At 38.4% G+C, this 25,062-nt stretch overlaps 1 protein-coding gene across 2 annotated transcripts in view; it reads right to left on the bottom strand.

Annotated features, from left to right (window-relative positions):
- Window positions 1–25,062, bottom strand: part of adamtsl3 (ADAMTS-like 3) — a 167,904-nt gene that overhangs the window by 7,848 nt on the left and 134,994 nt on the right. Inside the window, exons 22-27 of one of the 2 annotated variants that reach the window (XM_084108936.1) lie at window positions 17,412–17,539; window positions 17,186–17,314; window positions 11,851–12,033; window positions 11,180–11,299; window positions 10,403–10,618; window positions 7,358–7,541 (exon numbers count right to left, since the gene is read on the bottom strand). In XM_084108936.1, the coding sequence (XP_083965062.1) occupies window positions 7,358–7,541; window positions 10,403–10,618; window positions 11,180–11,299; window positions 11,851–12,033; window positions 17,186–17,314; window positions 17,412–17,539 (960 nt within the window). The remainder of the gene's footprint in view (window positions 1–7,357; window positions 7,542–10,402; window positions 10,619–11,179; window positions 11,300–11,850; window positions 12,034–17,185; window positions 17,315–17,411; window positions 17,540–25,062) is intronic. The other variant, XM_084108937.1, reaches the window with a different exon arrangement.

Raw genomic sequence — 25,062 nt, 5'->3', positions numbered from 1 at the left:
TTCATTTTTTTCTTTTTTTTTTTGCACGATTTAACTAAATCTATTATGGCAGTTGCTATTAAAATGAAATGTGAAAATGAATGAAAAGTGTTGATTGTGACATTTAGATCTCCTCAGATTGCATCAATTTATTTTATTTATTTTATTTATTTTTATTTTTTTTGCATAACCAATCACATGTGTTTCTGTTGAACTTATGAATGCAATGGCCAATCAAGAACACTTTAGTCATAAGGAACGTTTTGCTCACTTTCTGTATAGAATTTATTCCCTGTTTGAAAAACTGTTTTTGTTTTTAATGCAACTAAAATTAACAATGTGATATTTCTTGAGTAAAAAGAGTGTAAACACGACACACGCTAGTGATGCTAGCGGGCTAAAGCTAGTAGCGGATGTTCGGAAAGTTGGATACAAGTAGCCATATCAAAGCAATCAGATTGTTTCTGATATAGAATATTAATTTCATTTAATAAAAGTAATTTAATTTTTTTAAGGTAATTATAAAAATTGCCTTTACACACACACACACACACACACACACACACACAACAATAGTCCCTAGAAATCAATCCGAGGGGGGAAATATTGGAAAAGTTCATTTCTAACCCTGGTGATAAAAAATAATTTTCACAATACTTTTTATTCTAAATGTTCTGATTTCTCTGCATTGTGTCGAAATGGTAAAAAAAATCCACATGGATTTCTCTCGCCAGACCAGTGCACTGACAAAAAGAAGCTCTTTTACACTGACAACTGATATCTGCTCTTCTCCAGCCCCTTCGGAGTTTGATTCATGTGCTCCGTTGAGCATCTGCACAGCCCCTGAAAATACTGATGCTGGGAAGGGAATGATAGATGGGCTGTTTGATGGAGAGAGGCACTTTGGCTGGGAATCAGAGGACCGGGGTGCTGCTCGCAGTCAAATGTATCACAGCTCACAAGATTGTGAAGGGTTCTGCTCTCTTTATATTGAAGTCTATGGAGAGATCCATCAGCAGACACTCATTTATCAAAGACTGTCACTGTGTCAGACTTCTAAATCGCTAGCGTTCTGAGAACTGGGGTAATTATACAGTAGGATTGATAGCACAGCCATATACAGTTTTTATGGCTTTGTTTACATTGCACCCAATCTTTATTTCTTTTTACAGTGTAATTTTCCCAGTTGTTTAGTAAGTAATGAATCCATTTGTTCAGACAGTGGGGTAATTATCCAGTTTATTTACATTTATGTAGTTATTTTGGTCTTTAAACCAATGAATCAAACCCATAAATGAGTATAACAAAATACACACAACTCAAAGAATCAGTAAAATCCACTTTTAAAATCAGTAAAACTGCAGCAAGGTCTAATTTGTTAAATTTCCACAATTTTCATACAATTTATGAAGTAAGTAGTATGGGAAGTTTGGCAGATTTTGATATGAATTCAACCTCTAATAAACAGATAAAAATAACACGTATGTGCGTTATAGCTCGCTGCTGTAGGATTGAAAATAATCCAAGATATTTGAAATGAACAAAGACATTTGCTTTACTGTTTTACTGACATTTGCTTTTTACTGTTTGTGATCAAGGCCTATAGGCCAAGATGTGTGTACTTCGGGGGTCTATGAATTGTCACACCTTTAGTACAATGGGGGAAGTTGTAATTATCTGATTGGTCAGTTTGAACGTCTCACATTTGGGTTTTAGTCACATGGTCAGGGAAAGGATAAAACAAGATTGTAACTGTTGCTCTGACTCTTTTATGCTCTGGTCTCTTCTTATTGTCACGGTTCATAGATCCAATGTCTCTCTCTAGTCTCGTGCTTTGTTGTTTACATGTGTGTGAGTGTGTGAGTGGGTGTGTCCGGATCGTTACAGTTGATCAGTATCCAGCTGCAATCACTCATCATCACCAGCTGCCACTCATCTCATCTCCTTTGTCAGATCGTTGCATGAAGTCTCTGTGTTGTCTGATCCTGTTCCCGTGCCTCGTGTCCCGTCTTGAGTTCCTGTGTTCCGGTTTCGCGTCTTGTTGGATTACGTTTCATGTCTGGATCACGTCATCACTCATCAGAGCACGCTGCACTTCATCCATCACTCCGTGTCTGACCATCAAAGTCCCTGCGCCACCGCCTGCATCACCCGGATTATTCATCATCGTCATCATCATTATCATTATTGACTATTAATAAAGAGCTTTTTACTTGCATATTGTGTCCTCGTTTCTGACGTAACAGAACGATCTGACCAAAGATGGATACAGCAAGTACATCAGCGCCGACCATGGAGGACTGTTTGAGTAACAGTATGGCTCGTCTGGACATTCAAGAGAAGAATTTAAACGATACTGGTCGCGCTGTTCAGGCGTTAGTGGCGCAGGTGTCCGAGCTCACCCGGCAGATCCAACAGCTACGAGCTCCCACTGCGCCGCCCACACCGGCCGCTCCCCCCACACCATCGGAGAGCCCATCCCAGTCGGAGCCACGCCTACCAGCCCCAGAGCCCTATTCAGGTGATCCAAAATTTTGCAGAGCTTTTCTAACCCGGTGTTCCATGTATTTTTCTCTCCAACCCAAGACTTTCCAGGCCGAGCGATCCAAGGTCGCCTTCGTACTCACCCTCCTGACTGGGAAAGCGGCGTTATGGGGAACGGCGGTGTGGGAGAATGAAGATCCGTGCTGCGTCTCGTTCCAGGAGCTCTCCGCTGAGATGAAAAGAGTTTTCGACCGGGCGGTCGGCGGAAGAGAAGCTGCAAGAATGCTGGCTGATTTACGTCAAGGAGAGAGATCAGTGTCAGACTTTTCGATCGAGTTCCGGACCCTAGCAGCGAAGAGCAAATGGAACGAGGAGGCGCAGTGGGACATGTTCCTGCATGGGCTGGCTCACCGCGTCCAGAGAGAGATCTATGCTTTGGACCTGCCTCAATCTCTTAATGAACTCATCGCTTTAGCCCTCAGAGTTGATGCTCGACTATCCTGAGTTGGAGGTCACGCCACGAGTAGACGCCCTCTGGCAGGAGCCGAGGGTCCACGATTTGGAGGCGGGGACGCGGTCAGCCCCATCGATGATCACAAGCCCATGCAGGTGGGTCGAGCTCGGCTTTCCCGGGAGGAGAGGGAAAGGCGGAGGTCCCAGGGCCTTTGCCTATACTGTGGAGGAGCCGGACACTATGCTTACAATTGTCCGGTAAAAGGCCAAGCCCGATAGTAAGTATGAGGCTACTATCGGGTGGGATCTCCGCCGAGAAGACCTCATCAACATCTAACCTCCTTCCAGTAAGACTGAGATGGTCAACACTCACTCACGACTGTCAAGCACTCTTGGACTCCGGGGCAGAAGGTAATTTCATGGATCACTCATTCGCACGTCAATTCAAGATTCCCCTCAAACCCCTCACACATCAGATTGCTGTACACGCACTTAATGGACAAGAACTTCCCACCATCACTTTTGCCACAGAAGACATCACCCTCATCACATCAGGCAACCACACCGAGATCATCTCTTTCTATATCCTGGACACTCCCCTTGCACCCATTGTCCTTGGTCACCCTTGGCTCACCCATCACAACCCTAAAGTGGACTGGCAGCTCAAGTCTGTGTCTTCGTGGAGTAATCAGTGTCATAAGTCTTGTCTATTGTCTGCCTGTCCGTCTGTTTCTGTCCCTGTGTTGCAGGAGGAGGCAGTGGATCTGTCTAACGTGCCCGCGGAGTACCTGGACCTGAAGGAGGTGTTCAGTAAGTCTCGGGCTGCTTCTCTCCCTCCGCATCGTCCCTATGACTGTGCCATAGACTTATTACCAGGTACGGCTCCGCCCAAGGGCAAGTTATATTCACTCTCGACACCAGAGAGGGAGGCTATGGAGAAATATATTTCTGATTCTCTAGCAACGGGGTTCATCCGCCCTTCCTCTTCTCCAGCGGGGGCGGGGTTCTTTTTTGTGGGGAAGAAGGACGGATCTCTGCGACCTTGTATTGACTACCGGGGGTTGAACAACATCACGGTAAAGAATACTTATCCTTTGCCGTTGATGTCTTCAGCCTTCGAGAGGTTGCAGGGAGCGTCCATCTTCACAAAATTGGATTTACGTAATGCTTATCATTTGGTCCGCATCAGGGAGGGGGATGAGTGGAAGACCGCGTTTAACACCCCCAGGGGACACTTTGAATACTTGGTTATGCCTTTCGGGCTTTCCAACAGTCCAGCGGTCTTCCAGGCACTCGTCAATGACGTGCTGCGAGATATGATAGATCAGTTAATTTATGTCTACCTGGACGACATACTGATTTTTTCTTCTTCTCTCCAGGAACACGTGCAGCACGTCCGACGAGTGCTTCAGAGGTTGCTAGAGAATGGGCTTTTTGTCAAGGCGGAGAAATGCGATTTTCATGCACAGTCTGTTCCATTCCTAGGGTACATCGTGTCGGTTGAGGGAATGCGCATGGATCCTGAGAAGATCAAGGCTGTGGTAGAGTGGCCAAGTTCAGAGTCTCGTAAGGCCCTACTGAGATTTCTGGGGTTCGCCAATTTCTACCGGCGTTTTATTCGCAACTTCAGCCAACTAGCCGCACCTCTGACCGCCTTGACCTCCTCCAGAACGAGGTTGTTTTATCGTTTGGACCGATCACAAGAACTTAGAATACATTCGGACTGCTAAAAGATTGAACTCCAGGCAGGCTCGGTGGGCACTTTTTTTCGGTTGTTTTGATTTTACTCTCTCGTACCGCCCGGGTTCTAAAAACATCAAACCCGATTCTTTATCGCGCATTTTTGATCGTTCCGAACGCCCGTCTACTCCCGAGTGCATTTTACCGGAGACTCTATTCATCTCCACACTCGTATGGGAGGTCGAATCGAAGGTCAAGAAGGCCTTAGAAGGGGTAACGCCCCCGGTTGGTTGCCCACCGAATCGTTTATTTGTGCCTGAGGGTCTGAGGTCCAGCGTCATTCAGTGGGGGCATTCTTCCAATGTGGCTTGTCATCCAGGAGTCAGTCGCACTAGATTTTTAGTCAAGCAACGATTCTGGTGGCCTCTCATGGCTCGTGAAATTCACAATTTTGTTTTGGCTTGCTCAGTTTGTGCCACTGGTAAGACTTCCAATCGACCCCCAGATGGGTTACTCCAACCGCTGCCGGTCCCTTCGAGACCCTGGTCCCATATCGCTCTAGATTTTGTTACCGCCCTCCCACCCTCTCAGGGTCACACGGTAGTTTTGACCGTGGTGGACCGGTTCTCGAAGGCGGCCCAATTTCTACCATTATTCGTCATCGTCATCATCATCATCATTATTGACTATTAATAAAGAGCTTTTTACTTGCATATTGTGTCCTCGTTTCTGACGTAACACTTATTCTCTGGGTCCCTTTCCTGGGGCTCTCTCTCTCTCTCTCTCTCTCTCTCTCTCTCTCTCTCTGTCTCTGTCTCTCTCGTAACATTTTACATATATGCTGGGTACAATTAATGGTATAAGTTTTAATCATCTCATACATCTATTTTGTCATTAAACCTTTTCAATTACAAATAATGTGCTAACTAGTTTTGATTTGGTATTGACTTTGAGGTGCTACATATTTCAATACAATATTGTCACTCTCTATAGCAACGCTCTCCCACATATTAAGCTATTGTAACTGTGCTTATTTCTGTCGTTGGTATAAGTAGCAGTGGGTGGTAATAGACAAGAAATGTACAGTTTTCTACCATCTTGCTAATAGCGTTTCTTTAGTCATACGGCAGTCTTGCAGACTGAACCCCTGCAGGAAATCCACCCTTACACTGCCACATCACAAATGGTGAATCTATTATTATTTTCTTCATATTTAAAACATTTTCAGACATATTAATGGATGTTATCTTTTGAACTCTTGGCATGAAAATATTCTTGTTGCAAAGTGATAAATTACGGCTCCTCTGTAATTTATTTTGAAAATCAGTCACAAAATATGAAAACTAGAGATTGTAAGCTTTCAAATGATATATAGTTTGTTAAGATTAGTTTAGGTTTAGTATAGGATATTACTGTTTTAAATATGTAATGGCTGTGGGCCCACCGGTGGGCCGGTGACACTTAAGGGGTTTTAAAGGTGGGGCAAGTTTTTGAAATATGCTGTTTGGAAGTTAGTCGGACTAAACAACAAACGTGTAGTCGTATGGGCGTATGTCGGTGGAGGATTGAGAACGATCATGAGGGAGATTTGAAGAAAGACTGCAGAAATAGAGATGAGACAAAATCCAAAAGAGAAAAGCTCAAAAGGAATCACTGGAAAATAAAGGGTTATGTCTGGGCAAGAGCTTTAGGACCCGTGTTAATATTAGAAACGCTGTCCAGCGCAGGAGAGAGCTGAGTGGGAGGGCCTGAAAACACACACGGATGTTGCTTTGATTCGCTCCACACATGAGTAACACTGGGTTTGAATGTCATGTATGTCTGGAGCTGCTGTGCTGTTGGCAACTAACAACCAACTCTTGTTTGTTAATACTATTGTGTACTGTACATTCATTTTTTGTGCTTCCTTGTCATTCGTTCATCATCATCATTTCAAACCATATTTTTGAGACTGTCTTTGGTTCACTGCAGTTTTAAGGAGAAAATACTCAGCAATGGTGTTGACTTATGAAATTACACAAGGTTTATCTTAAAGCATATTAAAAAACCCACATAAACATATAAACAACATTAAAAGCTTGATTTTCACCACAGGTTAAAAATGACCTATTATGCCCTTTTGTAAAGTCTTGATTTTGTTTTTAGGGTCTACTAGAATAGGTTTTCAAGCTTTAATGTTTAAAAAACACCATATTTTTCACATATTTTACATTGTTGCAGCACCTCTCTTCCCAGTCTGTCAGTATCGCTCTGTTTAGTTTCGGTCTATAAAGCCCCTCCTTCTGAAAATCACAATGTGCTCTGATTGGTCAGCTGGACCAATGTGTTGTGATTGGTCAAATATTGAATAATATTTGTTTTTGGGCGGGAATTATTTAAACGAGGAATATTGTGACGTGTTCGTTCCCAGGAAGAAAACTCAAGACTACAATGGAGGCGTTTCAGGGAGTTTAGAAACAGTGCGCACTGATATAGAGAATCCCCTTTGGAGTGACTTTGTAACTTTGCAGACATTTTTCATGCTCCAACAGCAACATTACACACTAAAGAACGTTGAAAATGTAACAAAGCATATTAATAGGACCCCTAAAGTGTGCCCATAAAATCTCTTAATCACCTCAGTTTCCATAATGACTTCATCAGAAATGAACCATATATGAAACCATTCAACTCTACTAACATGCAGACTGTCATGCCAAATGAAGGTGCCAAATGCTTCAGATTATGAAGTACATTTATTTATTTACTTATTGAAGCATACCTGGGAGGGCAGTCCAGGAGGTTGCATGGTTGTTTTTGAGTGATCGGTTTGGGAAGATGATGACAGACCGAATGAGGTGTCTCCCTTCCCTCTGACGTCAGACATCGTACCTTCCTTATCTGAGTCCCTCTGCTGCCACAGGAAGCGCTGCATGTGCTCCACTTACCCAAATGCCACTCAAACTCTAAAAAATGACACAAAGAGGAAAAATACACACAATTAGGGATGATATTCAAATTCTGGTCAATACCAATAAGCAGATCATTATTTAAAAATGACTTTTAAAACATATTTTAGTTATTTGCCTTTAGTTTGTCATTTATTAAGGCAAAATATAATATTATATAAACAGTATAAAATACTATAGAATTGTATTATTGATTTTATTATACAATTAAAACTGAAAACTGTACTAAAAACTGAAAACTTTTTCCTTTGCGTTTTTAAAAAAAGTGCATACAGACAATGTTGTCAAAGCAATCCCATTCACACAAGCCACGAAAATGACTAAAAACGCTGTTTTATGCATGCCGTGCCAGTAGCTGACGATGTCACTATAAGAGTTTAATATGCATGCACATGATGTCACCGTTTTGGTGCCGACCGACCACCGTTTGACCACCGATAATGGTCTCGTTTTCAAAAACTTGCACTTTGAAACCTGTTTTCAAAATTTTGCATATATTTGCATAAATATAGAAATAGGAAAAATGAGCATGCACAATTAAATACTGGCCAATCCAACATAAACAGATACTGATAAATAAAAAAATGCCTACTATTGATCAATAACCATAACTAATTTGGTACCGATATATCATCCCTAAAAACAATATAATTATGAACACTCCAAACATGCACCAATATGTTTATATGTTCAGTAAAGTGAATCAATATCTTAGCATCAGGCAAGTACGAACAGAGAAGAACCACAACCACTCAAGTACTGTAGCTACCAAATCACCGGATTCAAAATGAGAGGTTATAGAGACCATTAACAAGCTCTTAAAGGTTTCTAGGAATCTGGGCTTGAATATCCACACAATCTTCTCTGTCTTTTAAAATTTCTGGCATTGTGCCAGAACTGAAAAGAAGACATGGAGATTTAACAAGACCCAAATGAGCTCTCAGAGCGGTTGGTTCTCTACAAGACAGAACTGATGTCCAATTCATGTCCGAAGCCTTCAACACAACTCATAACAATTTTACTTTCCTGTCTATTCTGCGTGTTGAGTTTCATTGGAGGACAGCAGCTATTCATCATTCACAGACTTTTATACTAGTACTTTTTATTTGTTTTTTGCTTCTTTTTTTATTGTCACATTATACATACAACAAAAAGACACACAAACCCAGTAACAAATAACAATAACATACATGAATAAAGAACAAAACCATACGTATATTACAACTGAATAGTGTGCATAATTTTTAAATCCCTAACATAAAGCTTATTAAAAAAATATATATATATATATATATCATTCTATATAATGATATAGATAATAGATGAATAGATAATTATATTAGTGCAAGAAATGTTTAAAACGTTTTGAATCAAAGATCTTTAATGCATCATGATTTTATTTTTAATACTTCTCATCCTTTGCTTGGTGTCATGTGATGTGATAGCTTTTTATGCTTTCTCTTCAATGACAGCTTTTTGTCAAAAAATGAGGACTTTTTTGTTCTAAGTTGAAAGCTTAGATGACATGAGCTTGCCAAGATGAATTGTGGAATTGCCTCCTCTGTGAAGGAGACATGCAATGATCCTTTAAAGCTTGGTTAAAGAAGCTATCTTAATATGAAAGCCTTCAAATCAAGAGCGTGCATGTGATGCTTGAAAATGTTGTCTACGTAGGATCACTAGGATTTAAAAAAAGCCAAATTTGCTGGCAAAAATGCTCCTATGTTTTATGGTAGCCTCCTTTATGGTTTAGCAATATGACACGAGTAAGAGTACTGTTTTTCCGAATATCAGCACGACTGCAAATATGATTGATTTATTACAACAGTTCAATAAACAGAAAGTTATTATTAAATGGCATTTTAGACACAACATTGTAAATACTGATGTTTTTTATCTATTTCACCAATGAAAATAGTTCGAAGCAGAATTGTTATGCTTCTCCGAGCAACACACAGCCGTGTTTTGTTTCTGAATGAATCCGTGTTTTTGGCCGATTTGGGTGAGTCAATGATTCAATGAGCCATTCATAAAGACAGTCATTTGCTCAAGTGGTGCTCAATGCAGAGTCACATGACGTCCAGCTCCCCCTTTCTGGACGTCATGGGTGGAGTTTAACCTAATTAAGTTTAGCAATAGGGTTATGGGTGGTGTTAGGGTGTGGATAGACCTTCAAGCTCCACCCATTACGTCCAGAGATGGGGAGCAGGATGTCAAGCTCCACCCACTGAATGAATCAGTTAAATGAATGATTCAGTGACTCAATCATCAAGACTTGCCGCCACCCACCAGCAGTTTCAATTTCCTATTTAAAAGTAGGCCTATTATTTCATTTCTATATTCAAAATTGTATATTTCAAACATTAATCTCATAACATTAAATGTATTTAATGTTTATGTAATTGTAATTGCAGTGTAAATTCATTAATACCACCTCTGAGCAGCATTTAAGTGTCAGTGTAAATACATCTAGTGTAAATGTCACTTCTGTAGAGCTTAAATGGATTTTGTTCACTGATTTCATTTGATTGGTAAAAATAGCCAGTTATTCATTCTCATTAATAATTAATTCAAATCTGTTTTCATTTACATCAATGTATTTTTGAAAATTTGGTTCATTTTGTAGATTTCATTTTGCATGGTATCGTGATACCACTTGGTATCGTGATACTTCAGCTATAGTTAGATCCGTAAGATATGCATAGTTCAACAGCTATATTATCAGCTATCAGCTATTGAGCTATAGTATAGTTTCATAAGATATGTTTGTGGTATTGTGACAACCCTACTGTGTGCTATTCCAAAACTATAGAGAGCTCTTGTTTCTCCTCACCCAAGTTGTTTCTCTTCACACTAACCTTGTGAAAGCACATGAATCCAAGCTGTGAGACGCTGCTGGTTGTTGATCTGTGTTTGGCACTCGTAACGTCCGTCAAATTTCCCTCCATGCGTGTTCATCTCCAGAACACGTCCTCCCGCCAGCATGCGGTAGCTCACGTCTGGACTCTGCTTCAGGGTCTGGTTCTGATAGGACCACTTGATGGGCTTCTTGTGACTGGAGACCACTGGACAACCTAAAGGGGATATGGGTGAATTTCAAGAGGAAATGGATTTGACATCTCCTGTCATTTGCAATTAGTCTTAAAAAGCAACACATGTATTCACTAAAGTCTGCAAAACATGCACTAAAAAGCATTTAAGACTCAATTAAACAGTCTTAATGGAAATCTAAACTCACAAACACAAAGACACAAGAATAAGAGCTACAAAGGCTGTCCAATTTGTCAAACACATGCAGTAAACTTACATCCCTGTGCTGTGGTACCTGCTGTCCTAATTTAGCAACCTTTTAGAAATGTATGTATGTCATGAAACATCTCTTTGCTGGATTTTTTGTAAGTTTTTAATTAGTATTTTTTAATGGTTATTGAGGTAAAATATCTTAAAATTCTTGAAATTAAATAAATGTGCTTTTTGAAACAAGCTAAAAGCACATGCAAGTATCTGTAGTAAGACTTGAAAACAAGTCTTACACAGTCAAACAAAATGGAAAATTATGTAGGTAAGACTAATTATATGGTGTTTAAATTACAAAACAAGCTCATACCATTTACACAACATGAAAAGTGCTGTACCTATCCTTAAGATATCTCCTGCTTTGACCGTGACGCTGGTGCCGATCACAGAGGTCATCAGAACCCTCTTCCTGTTCATTTCCTTTGAAGGCTGGTGCTCAGATTCACCCAAAGATCCTCCTGCCATGAAAAGAGCAGTGTGTCATCAAACACAATCAACCAAAGCATTCCTATTATGTACTGTAGATTGTTTTGTTTTTTGATGGTTGAATGACCTCAAGTAGTTGAATTATTATTGTTAGTCAGAGCATTTTTCCAATCAGCAGAGAGATTATGGCTGACTGTGATGGAGACAGAAATGACCTCAATTAATAAAATACTGAGGGCTTCCAAATAAGGGCCTCGACTGCCTTCTGTATGTGGCCTATAAGATCTCCAGAGACAAACGGCCTCTATAAAGAAGGGCATATTTCTTCATTTCGCTGCATAGATGGATTTTACCACCCCTGTAGGCTGTAGGTCTCACGTTATTTCTCAACAAGACGCGCCAAACGATGCCAATATCAATATACGACTCGCAAATCTCCCGCTGAGTTAGCTGACTTTGTCGGAAACAGAGCCAACCCACAAAGTGTGGTTCACTTAGCACCGAAGCGCTGTCGTGCAAGGATTTCCCTGTCACCCGGTGAAGTGTCGACTGACATATGGCTACTATGGGAATCGCTACTCACCCACCACACGTAGCAGGCTGGAGGCCACCGATTTTCCAATGCTGTTGGCAGCCACGCAGGAGTAGGTGCCGTAGTCTTGCAGTGTGAGGTTTCTCAAGAGCAGAGATCCGTTCCGAAGAGGACTAGCACTGGCGCCTAGCGGACCCTCCTTGTGGTGCCAGCTCACTGTTGGCTGAGGGACACCTGTTAAGAGACAAACGTCAAGTCACTCTCAATCAATCAATTCACACTCAAGTCTGGAGCTGACACTAATCACCACTTTCTATGAGTAGGGTACACTTTGGTGTCCCATTACTTTTTAAAGGTGTTGGAAGGGCAAATTCTATATTGCCAGAAATGTTACATGTTACATAAACTATTATTTAACAAAAAATACATCAACTATCTGTATCCTGCACTCAAAATGGTGATTATGGCCTGTCCTAACTCATGATATTTTTGACTCTACCTAACAATTAAAACAGTTTATACTTTTGAATAATTTTAATTGAACTTATTTGACATAAAAATTATGTTTATAAATTAATACATCTTTGTCTGCATTACTTCCCCCATTACCAAAAAATAAAAAAAATAAAAATAAAAAAAAGAATAAAAAAAATTAAAATAATATATATATATATATACATAATATTATATATATATATATATATATATATATATATATATATATATATATATATATATATATATATATATATTACTATTATTATTATTTTTTATTTATTTTTTTTTTTTTATGGGAAATATAAGGTGTATCCTTCTATAACCCACTATTTGGGTATGTGGGTTATAAATTTATAAACTATTTAACCCACTAACTGTGTATAACTAAATAAACACAAAATTATTTTATTTATAATATAATAATTATATATAACATATATATATATATATAGAACATAAATATAATTATATATAACATTAATTTTAATGTTATAATAATAATAATAACAACAACAATAAAAAAATCAACAATTTATGTTAGAACAAACATTTTCTTTGGTATTATTTGGTTCCATCCTTGTATAACAGTATATATAACAGACGTGCCAAAATTTGTTGCAAAAACTGCAACATTTAAATAAAATTAACAAAAATCAAACGGTTCATACAATATTTATAAGCATATTGGACCCTGTACCCTATTCTTGAAAAATACCAAACGCACTGGTCTGGTAGCAGCTTTGCCAAAAACAAACCTAAGCTCATGACAAATCACTGAACAAGCTCCAGTATTTAGGGGCAACTGCTATCTTACCATTAAAAGACTCGTACATCAACATTAAAGCTTGCGCAGAATTATTCAAACCGCTGAAAATGTTGATTCAAAGAGCAGATCAACAAGAGGCCAGCAGATTGCCACAAATTACTTGTACAAATGGGCACAATGAATGCAAATTGCCTCCCTCCAACCAGTTCCCATGGGACACCCCAGGTGAAAATAATGAGCAGCACATGGATTGGAGTCTGAGTTTTATGGTCCCCTTCTACCGAGTGGAGACATTAGTACTGACATACAGCCGTTAGTCTGAGAGCCAATGAATAGACACGCTCTCAGGAATGGAAAATAACATCGGAGGCCTTGAGATGTGTGTGTGTGTGTGTGTGTGTGTGTGTGTGTGTGTGTGTGCATCAAGCGTACACGTGGGCATTGACACACTTTGGCACCAGTAAACTGTCAGGCATGCTTGCAAAGATGGCAGGAACTGATGTTGTTAATGTAGGTAGGATTAATAGTGGCCGCCAAAGTGACCTCTGTATTTTCTTGGAGGAAATTTCCACTGGGAGGAGAAATGTACACAGGAACAATAACTACATGATTATGAAGAAAATAAATGGAACATAAAAGAAGATATATTGCACACAAAATGTGTATCTCTAAGTGCTGACCGCCTACTGACTTGCATACTCATACAAACACTGTTCCAATAATGCTCTCTGACTATTTTCAAATCCTAATGAAAACCATTTCTTTGGCTTTTGACCTGTTGTAGAGCCAGATGATGTACTAAATTATAGCTCTATATTACTGCAATATGGACATTACTTTGACACACTCATCTCTGAGTGATGACAGAATACTTCTTAAATTTTAACAGTGAAACAAGCATTTTCAGTAAAGCTGGTTTGAAATAATATGTATTGTGAAAAGGGCTAATAAACTTGAATTGAATACTGATTAAACGTTCTCCTGTGCACTCTGCACTACTTGTCTAGTATCAGTCACGTGTCTAGTATCTGTAAAACAACATTTTTCCATCTTAAAAATGTATCTAAATTACGTCATATGCTCTCAATGACAAATGCGGAACAATTAGTTCATGCATTCATGACATCAAGGCTAGATTATTGTAATGCTATTATGGGTGGTTGCCCTGCACACTTAATAAACAAACTATAGCTGGTCCAAAATGCAGCAGCTAGAGTTCTTGACCAGTATGACCATGTATGACCATATCAACCCGGTTCTGTCAACACTGCATTGGCTCCCTATTAAACATCGTATACATTTTAAAATATTGCTGATTACTTACAAAGCACTAAATGGTTTAGCTCCCCAGTACTTGAGCGAGCTCTTAACGCATTATAGTCCGTCACATCTATTGCGATCTCAAAATTCCGGCCAGTGGATAATACCTAGAATATCAAAATCGACTGCTGGCGGTAGATCATTTTCCTATTTAGCACCAAAACTTTGGAACATTGTCCGGGAAGCACACACACTCTTGTCAGTTCAAATCTAGACTAAAAACACACCTCTTTGACCTAGCATACACAACACATTATAGACTTCAATATTTCAATGTTAGGCTGCATAGATTAGGTCAGCCGAAACTGGGAACACTTCCCATAAATCCTGATGTACACGTTACATCATAAGAAGAATGGCAACTACGCTAATATTAGTCTCTCTGTTTATCCCGAGGTTTACCGCAGTCCGCCGGATCCAGGCCGTATCCAGATGTGATGAAGGACCTGTGCCTGGACATGATGACAACGCAGTCCTGAAGTGTTAACTAGTCTCTCCCCTGTGAAGGCCTCCTTCCCTTCTCTTTACCTCTGTACAGATAATACATTGTCGGGATAATTCCGGTTCACGTGGCTACGCGGAAGCGATAAATAATTCTTGCACCTTGGAATCTATTTTAGGATTTGCGTTCTCGAGCCACCAGGCACTTTTTTGTGCGGATGAGCGGGCCAGAGCACGTTAAGTGTTTTCTGTTAGAACGGTGTCGTGTTAGTGGCCCCCAAGTTAATAACTAATGATCTCTGCAATGGAAGTGAATCAATCAATCAAAACTAACTTTAGCTGGACAATAACTTTATTCTAGACCTGCTGTAAAGCCAAAACAATCTATGTTACTGTAATTTCCTATCATCACTGTAAAGCTGCTTTGAAACAATCTATATTGTTAAAAGCGCTATATAAATAAAGGTGACATGACTTGACTTTCTTGAAGAATGTTCCAAAATCAATCACTTTTGAAGTTACATGGATGCTGTCTATGTAGGCAGCTCACTAGGTTTTAGAACAGAGCAATTATTAATGACCTACGTGATAAGCAGACTGAATTACACTGTGCAATCATGCAACCTGAATCAGACGGTTGTGGTAAAGGGGTGTGTATCCGGATGTGTGCGTCCTCTAACAACACATCTCTCCACGCCATCAGTTTAACCGCTCAATTACAGTATCTTCTTACATCGTTACCCACAATCCACTGCTCTCTGGCTGCCTATGCCGTCCTTTCTGTCAAAGCCAACTGGACGTGCTCTTCAAATCCCATTTATTCATCTCAGGGAATCAGATGGTGATGAAAGCATGAGAGAACAGCTGACACTTATGGCTCTCTGCTGCAGCGAGGCCATTGTTAACAGCAGGTGTCCTTTGCATCAACCAAATCACCAGATAAACAACTCTATATAAATTGTGGTGGGGAGTGAAGACAGACAGAGTGGCCTGAGACAGGCCTTTATTTATTTAAACTAGGGCTGGGTAAAAAAGATAGATTTCTCGATATTAATCAGTTCTGATTTTTATAAACCGATATCGATTATTAAATCCCAAGAATCGATCTTTTGGTCTATGCTGTTTTCAGTTGATGAATGAACAGAACTTTGTAGCGCGCCTCCCATCCACTTAATCGGAATTAGCTTTGTGCTTTGTTAGTTTTCAAATTCAAATTCTGTCAATTTTATTATGAAATTCAAACAAAAAATTTTGCCGCTCTTTAATGTGACGTGAGATATTTCTATTGCCGCCTCACATCAAGCGAAGCGCACGTTAACTGATCATCTCTTCCGCTTTACTAGTTACAGCACAAGATAAAGATGAATGAACATCAGAAGGTTTTGAAAGATACAGTACATCTTATCAAAATCAATATCATCCCTCATGTAATCCATCAATTAGTGTTTTAACTTTATTATTATAAAAACTTTAAGGGTTAATATTAATATTATAGTAATATAGTACCAACTGACTCCTTGTATAGATTACAGCAATAGTTAAGAGATTTTTCCCCCCTTGAGAAAATTTGTTATGCACTGTGCCTGATTTATATATCGTATTTAATTGATATCGAATAGAATTGAATTGAAATCAGATTTGAATTTAATCGAATCGTAAGCTTGTGAATCGAAATCGAATTGAATCGTGACATTTGTGTCAATACCCAGCCCTAATATATATTTGCAAAGGTGAAAGGAAGAATAGTATCCAGTTTGGGTTTATGGAGTTAAAGGGGAGCTGTCGATCTCGTGAGGTGAGGTAAAGGTCCAAAGGAACAGGCAGTCATCTTAGAACCGAAAAATACCAAAAACTGGTCTTATTTTAAAGTATCATTGATCAAGACTTTAACTAAACCCATTAATTAAAGTATATCTAAATGATTTTGAATTATATCCACTAAAATCCGCTAGATCACTCATTGTATAAGTAGAAATCTATAGAGAGCTCTAAAAAGAAAATTTTAGTACAATAGGCCGACAGGAGGCCAATTTTTCAGTAGATTGCTGGTTGTAAATGATGCAGCACAGCATAAATCCCATAGAAGGGGCCCAGCATCCTGAAAGCCTGTTGACTTTACACATCATTTCTGTCCAATTAGTCGAATCTTTCACCAAAACCACATGGACAAGAGCTATTAAGCATAGGATATGCACACATCAAACATGTTCACTTTTTCACAGAGTGAAGTATTTTGTTAATTTGAAGCATCTACATTGAGGCTGCACTGGAGAATATGCTTCAAGTTTTTATAATATATGATCTTAAAAGATGCACACAATAATTTCCTATTGCTCTTCTGGTTGTGAAATCATCCCTCACCTTTGACAGGGCACTCCAGGGTGAGGTTGGCACCTAAACGGACACTGATAACACCTCCAACCACCACCTTCAGGCTGGTACTCTTCAGATCCGACGTGTTTCTCTGTGATGCAGCGATCGTGGGAGTTTCTGTTTGAAAAAAGAAAAAACCAACAGCTCACATTGCATATAAAACAGTCATTACAGAAACAGTCATTACAGAGAGAAACAGTGTGCGATGTCTCACCAGCCAACAGAACATGTGTTGTCTCTGAATCGGAGCCCAACTCGTTGGTGGCGGTGCACCTGTAGGTGCCCACATCATTGGCGCCAGGGCTCGAAATGTGTACTTCTCCACCACTGTCCCACGATACCCTGGGGAGGGCAAGAGAGATGCGTTAAATCAGCTGCAAATTTCAGGGAACACTGTCAAAGCAGGGAAGATTTCAAGGTTACAACAAAAAATATAACACATATGCAGGGAAAGAGAACAGAGGCCTTTTTTTAATGGATGTCAGTAGAGTAGACGCTGTTTGTAGGCAGCCAATGAAGACAATCGACTGGCATTATGCAAATGCGTTGCAAAACTAATGTACTGTAGGTTTCTGCAGAAAGTATGACTGACGACTAATTTCAGCAGTTCAGAATCGATTCTTTCTTTTAGGATACAATAACTTTATTTGTTTGAGCACTTTAAAACTTTGTAGACCTTTTACATTCATAAACAGCTGTATTACACTGCATGAAAGGTAAAATCCTATTGGCTAATCTTCAACATGTTTTGATTGATCTGTTTTTAGAGTTTACAGAATTTACACGTGTAAATGTGATGAATGTGTAAATACACTACACGTGTTATACTGATGAGAAGTCACAATATATATATATATATATATTTTTTTTTTTTTTTACCACAGGTAAGATTCAGCTAAAGGCTTCACATTTGGCAATTAATTTCTCAATTAATAACTCTGACAGAAATTCATTGATGTCAAGGCTTAGGCCCAATCCCAAATCTACCCCATACCCCTTCACTTTCCCCTACCCCTCTGTTTTGCGAATTCACGTGAAGGAGTAGGGTTGTCTCGATTCTCTTTTGGTTGGAGGGGTATGGGGATTTTTGGCATTAATAAGTATTTTAACAACAAATAATAATTTGCTTTATGTTACATTCAATCTTGTGTTCATATTTACTGTAACCCATGCAACTGAGATGTATAACATGCACGGCGCACGTATAACGACGTGTAACGGTGTAGTAGTGGTGTCCCATTTCTTAGGGGAATATTTTCACCCCTACGCCTTGCCACTCTGTTTCAAGTGGCAAGGGTAGGCGAAGGGTTAGGGATAGGCGGAGGGCTCTAAAATAGAATTGGGATTGGGCCTTAATGTGATCAAGTCACACATGCTCCAACTTGACTGTTACGCTTTCTCCAATGATAGAGCCGTGGACCCTACCGTTTTATCGCATTTCCCCTAACCACGTACGTATGTAGCATTACACAATTAGAGACTCACTTAAACCGGGTTGTATCTGGGTTAAAACAACAGCTAGTTTGTATATATAACAGAAGTGAAACCACAGGAGCTCAATGCACCTATCTGTGCCCTTTCAATGAAAACACACACCACGATTGTGTTTTAATCAACACCCACACCATCGGATCAGGTCGAGATCTGGTTCAATCTCTTATTTCCTGTATATCAATCACAAGCTTCCCTCGGGCTCTGCCACTTTTCTGTTTCTGGTTCGCTCTTCACGTGATCTCCTACAGCAATCAGGAATCCCAGAAGAGTCAATCAGAGTGAGTGTGATGAACCCTCAGAGGTGTTTATATACCTGATTAAAGTGTTTATTGTGCAGACGCCGCTGTGCGGCTCAGGGAGTTCATCTGACACTCGTGAAGTCTAGTGGGCCTCCAGAGCAAAAAGTTTTTAAATTCTTAGTCTGATCCTATAACACCAAAGAAGGTATCAGCTTAATATCTGTCTTTGTTTTCGAAACCAGAAAAAAAAAAGCAAAGCTGAATTTTCAGCATCATTACTCCAGTCTTCAGTGTCACATGATCCTTCAGAAAACATTCTAATATGCTGATTTGCTGCTCATGAAATATTTCTTCTTACTATCAATGTTGAAACCAGTCGTGCTGCTTCGTATTTTCCGGATTCTTTATGAAAAGGATGTTCAAAAGTTCAGATTTCAGTAAGGATGCTGCCTTTTAAGCCAGTTGCCTATGCATACAGAACACAGCATGGAAGCTCACTGTGTTTTGGAACAGAGACAGAGTGATTAAGAAAGTCAGGATCTGTTAGAAACCTCCAGGGTGTAGTGAGCTCTCCGTTTGCTCCCACCCAAACCCACAAAGGGACACCGGCACAAAATGTGCATTGTATCCCATCCAGCACACATCTTATGAAAGTCTACTCATTCAGACCCACTAATAAAAACACACCAACTGAGTCATGTCTGAAGTATCGAAGAAAAGATATCATCTAAAGTGTGATGGCACGTCTGGGCCGAATCACAGGCACAAATGTGTGCGGAAAATCAACTTCGGGACAATGGCGGCATTGTTTCACAATCACAAACATTATCCTACACTTCACTTACATGCCACATTTAATGAAAAAAATAATCATTACAAGACGTCTTTGGAAAAATTGGAACAGAAAATAATAAGAACTTGCATGCAGAATTTCAGATAATTGCTTTTTTTCTTCTTTTATACAAACTTAATTTAAGACACATTGTGGCTAAAGTAAATATATCTTGTTTTACTGATGTTTACAAATTTTTTTACTGGAAAACTTTTTGTAGTGTTCCTGTGTTGACATATTTATTGTAGAAACAGGAAGATAGGGCAGAACCTACGGAAGAGGATTAGGGCCAAGCAATAATAAAAAAATAAAACCATCTCGAGATTAAAGTCATTATAATGCGAGATTAAACTCGTTAAATTTCGAGAAAAAAAGTCTAAATACAATCTTGAGAATAAACTCATTACATTTCGAGAATAAAGTCGTTGTGTTTCGAGAAAAAACTCGTTAAATTTCGAGAAAAAAGACGAAATACAATCTTGAGAATAAACTCATTACATTTCGAGAATAAAGTCGTTGTGTTTCGAGAAAAAACTCGAAATACAATCTTGAGAATAAACTCATTAAATTTCGAGAATAAAGTCGTTGTATTTCGAGAAAAAACTCGTTAAATTTCGAGAAAAAAGTCGAAGTAATCGTGAGAATAAACTCATTAAATTTCGAGAATAAAGTCATTGTGTTTCGAGAAAAAAAGTCGAAATGAAATGTAGAGGATAACGCATTCGATCAGTGTTCATTGCATAGCCTACTGATATCAACCTCATCGAGGTTTCGTGGTTTCCCTGGATACCATAAGACGCATTATTAATCGTTGTTGGTTGTGTACGATCCACAGAATGTAACGACTGTAACCATCTATACAGCCATTAATGGCAATGCCGTACGGTTTTAATTTATCATAGCTGTCCATATGCCAGAGTGCATTTGGGCCAGCGCAAGTGTACTGGCGTCTTCTCAAGCGTCTCCTTCGTCGAAATTCCACACCTTGAGGATCAACAAGTTTAATAATGCGTCTTATGGTATCCTGGGAAACCACGAAACCTCGATGAATTTCATGTTGGACAAAAGCGAGTACATCGGGCAAATTGGACAGATTTTTTCTTCTAAAAAGACCTAGCCGACCTAGACCTAAGAATGTTCTATTCTTTGTTACTGAAAGAAAGTATAGCTTGACTAAGTGATCCAACTCTGCCATGTCCTCTATCAGTAGGCTATGCAATGAACACTGATCAAATGCGTTATTCTCTACATTTCATTTAGAATTTTCCTCGAAACACGACTTTATTCTCGAAATGTAATGAGTTTATTCTCAAGATTGTATTTCGACTTTTTTCTTGAAATTTAACGATTTTTTTCTCGAAACACAACGACTTTATTCTCGATATTTAATGAGTTTATTCTCAAGATTGTATTTCGACTTTTTTTCTCGAAATTTAACGAGTTTTTTCTCTAAACACAACGACTTTATTCTCGATATTTAATGAGTTTATTCTCAAGATTGTATTTCGACTTTTTTTCTCGAAATTTAACGAGTTTAATCTCGCATTATAATGACTTTAATCTCGAGATGGTTTTATTTTTTTTATTATTGCCTGGCCCTAATCCTCTTCCGTAAGAACCAGTGTTGTTATTGTTAAAAATAAAAATAATTTGGAAAGCCGAAATTAATATTACGAAAAAACTTACTTCTGATGTAATTGCATTAAATACTTATAGACTATAGAACAATTCTGCATAAAACAATAGTGGATTTAACATCAAAATGTAATGTCTAATGTTAAAATGTACGCTTTTGTAAATGTAACCTTCTCCCTTTAAATTACTTTACTCAGGTCAATAATAATTTATGCTATTTTATATTATTTATTTGAAAGAATTAAAAGAGAGGTTTCATTCTTGTATTGAACAGCCATATGAGTTTCTTATGGGTTTTAGAAAGTAATTAGTAATAAGTAATGCAACACTTTTTAGAGTCCAGTAATCTAATTACATTGTTGAAGATATATTTAGTAACTTACTGTGCTAACCTTAAAATTAAAATTTTCATCTAAATATCAATCATACCATTACCGGAGCAGAAACTTCACTGGTTTGAGTGTGATTTCCAGTTCACAGCTCTAGGAGTAAATCAACCTTGTTAGGATCTGATTTAGAGCATCGCCGTGGTGCCAAGACACATCTGAATAAAAGGGCGCGAAAGGGTGAGACTTCACACAGCTTTAGAGTCTGTGAACGTCAATCACCTCGGCCGTGTTTTGCTTCACATTTGGCCAAAAATAAGAAGCGCTACGTAAGTGCAACAGCAGAGACGGCCCTGGGGCCATGATCGCCACAGGAGCTGCGGATGGGAGGAGAATGGAGATATACGCCATCACACAGAGCTGCTGTTTCTCCAGTGAGCTTGTCATTACACAGGACACGTTTCATTACTCCAGTCTTCAGTGTCACATGATCCTTCGAATCGAATTCGAAATCATTCGAATATGCTGATTTGCTGCCTAAGAAACATTTCTTATTATTATCAATGTTGAAAACTGTTGTGCTGCTTGATATGTCTGTGGAAATCATGATGCATTTTTTTTAGGATTCTTTGATGAATCAATCAAATCATCATATTCAAATGATTTCTGAAGGATCGTGTGACAATAAAGCTGGAGTAATGATGCTGAAAATTCAGCTTTGCTTTGCATCACAGGAATAAATTACATTTTAAGATATATTCAAATAGAAAAGGGTTATTTTAAATTGTAATAATAATACTGCCGTTTTACTGTATTTTTGATCCAATAAATGCAGCCATGGTGAGCATAAAAGTCTTCTTTCAAAAACATAAAAAATCGTACTGACCCCAAACTTTTGATCGATAGTGAATATAACTAATTGAAATAATACATACAGTATGAATAATTAAAACGCTACCAAATAGTTACCTTCACAAATTGCCTGAACATCTTGACAGACAGAGAAAAACAGATAGTTTTTGTTCCCATCAATGAAAAAAAAAAACCTGACACTGTAATTTGGAACGGTTTCCGTATAGCCAGACAGTTTTTAAAATATTCCCAATACCTGCAGTGAGAAAAGAATAACATAATCAAATTGTAAATATTACTCTGTAGGAGTGGAACGCATTCATTCTGGGTTGGCACTGGGCTGGCATGAGTTGGCAGCGACGTTATATTTGGTTTTGGAGTCAAGTGGCATTCTACAGCGCTGCTTTGATGGAAGTTACTGAGCGGCAGTAATGCAGTCGAGACCGCACAGAAACACGGCTGTCAACAAAAGAGTGGGAGGCAAATGATTTGGCAGCTCTGAGCAATACTGTGGTCAAAATAACTTGAGCATAATAAATAAATAAAGTATTATAGAAGGATTGTGCCTGATCCAAAAAAATAATAAGACAAAAATGGCTATAGCTGAAAACAAGCTTATTTCCCTGAGTTGAACTTCATATTTTTTTTAAAATAAAAAATATAAAAAATGATTGCTTGCCAGTTTGAGTTGAGATCAGTTCTGTCCAGGATATAGAGATGATGTTGCATCAAAAAAAATCATAGAAACAAGCATAAATCAATTAATTGAATTCCAAGACCAATAAAATACAATGTTATGGCAATAAAATCTGATAATGGATATGGCATGCAACAAAAATTTAGCATAAATTCAAGCTGTCAAGAGTCAACATCTGCAGGGTCATTTTACAAAACCGGGTCCTATTTGTGTCTCCCTTATACAGTGCGTGTGTACAAATTATTTGTAACAATGATTAACCAATGTCATCTTCTACTATGTGTTAACATAGACATTTTGCTAAACACATCAGCAAAAACGTCCACACAGCCATGTTTCCAACTTTTTCTTGCAATTTTAGCATCCAAAATAAAAGTTTGTGTTTGTTTACATAATATATGTGTGTGTACTGTGTATGATTATTTTGTATATATATAAATACACACACATGCATGTATATATTTAAGAAAAATGTGTTATTATTTATAGATAAAATATTTATATTTATGTATAAATATAAATATACAGTATATACATGCAAATATTTCTTAAATGTATACATACAAATGTGTGTAATTATACACAGTACACACACATATATTATTTTGGATGCGATTAATCACTACCCAGCACTAAATATAATATAATATAATAAAACTGTTGGATATTTGTATAGGCTAAATCTCAACAATAAATTCTCTTTCTAAACAGTACAAGGCACTGTTACCTCAACATATTGACCTGATGTCACAATGCAACTAATATTTAAACATTTTTTATCTCCTAAAATGTCTTAAATCTCAAACATTTACTTTAAAACCACGTTGTTAAACCGGAAATGGCACACACTTCGTAAAATGACCCTGCGGTTCAAGTCAAAAGTGACCCCTGAAAGTTACAGCGCTTCAGTATATCAAGATTCACCTCAGAGCTGCTGAGTTTTCAAGCCCAAGTTGCGAGAAGAGGCTTGAACAATGTTTGCACAGCAATGTCTCTTTCAGGTCCCATAGCGCACGCCAGGAAGAGGGGCAGACAATGTTTGGCGACTGTCTGGGCGGAGGCTATGTTAAGGCCGCGAGCTGGACAAAGCTGAGTTACTAAGTCAATGTTTTCAATGACGGTATTTAACAGTCAACAGTATAGAGTAGACGATTAGACCACAATGCGACCCTGGAGAGAAACTGAAAGAAGCACAGCCAGTATTTCTGACCCCAACAGACCGCATAACGTGAGATCTGGGGTGCTTTTGAGGTGAATATTTGAGTGGGTTTGTGATTAACAGGCTTTTGGAATATGCGGTTGCTCAATCAAGATCAGTCACGGCTGGACTCAGAGGTACACAGGGAGTCTTGTTTTCTATAAAGAGAGAAAAAATTGCTTTTCGGTGTAAAAGTTGAACCCTGCTCGTTTTCAGCATCATGTTCGTTGGACTAAAAGAACTGTCGGTGATAATAACAGGAAAAAAAAAAAAAAAAAGAGTAAAGTCATGTGAATTCCAGAAGTTTTGTAATCAGACACTCTCCTGGTGTGTTATAGTAAAAATGTCTATGCCATTACTGTAGTTGGAGTTTGAGCAGGAACAAAATGACAAATTTACAGGAATAGTTAATCTAAAACTGATAACTGCACTTCAGTGGAACACAAAAGGAGATATTTCGAAAAAGGGAGGCAACAATATTGAATAATATTGATATGATCAATCTTGTTATTGTTAATTAAAACTAAAACTAGTAAATAAAAATAAATTAAATAAAAATAAAAATATTAGACTTTTTTATTTCAGTTAGTTT

The sequence above is a fragment of the Abramis brama genome (genome assembly GCF_963993115.1).
Source record: "Abramis brama genome assembly, chromosome: 3".
Taxonomy (NCBI): Eukaryota; Metazoa; Chordata; class Actinopteri; order Cypriniformes; family Leuciscidae; genus Abramis; species Abramis brama.
This window is presented reverse-complemented; position numbering and strand designations above follow the sequence as displayed.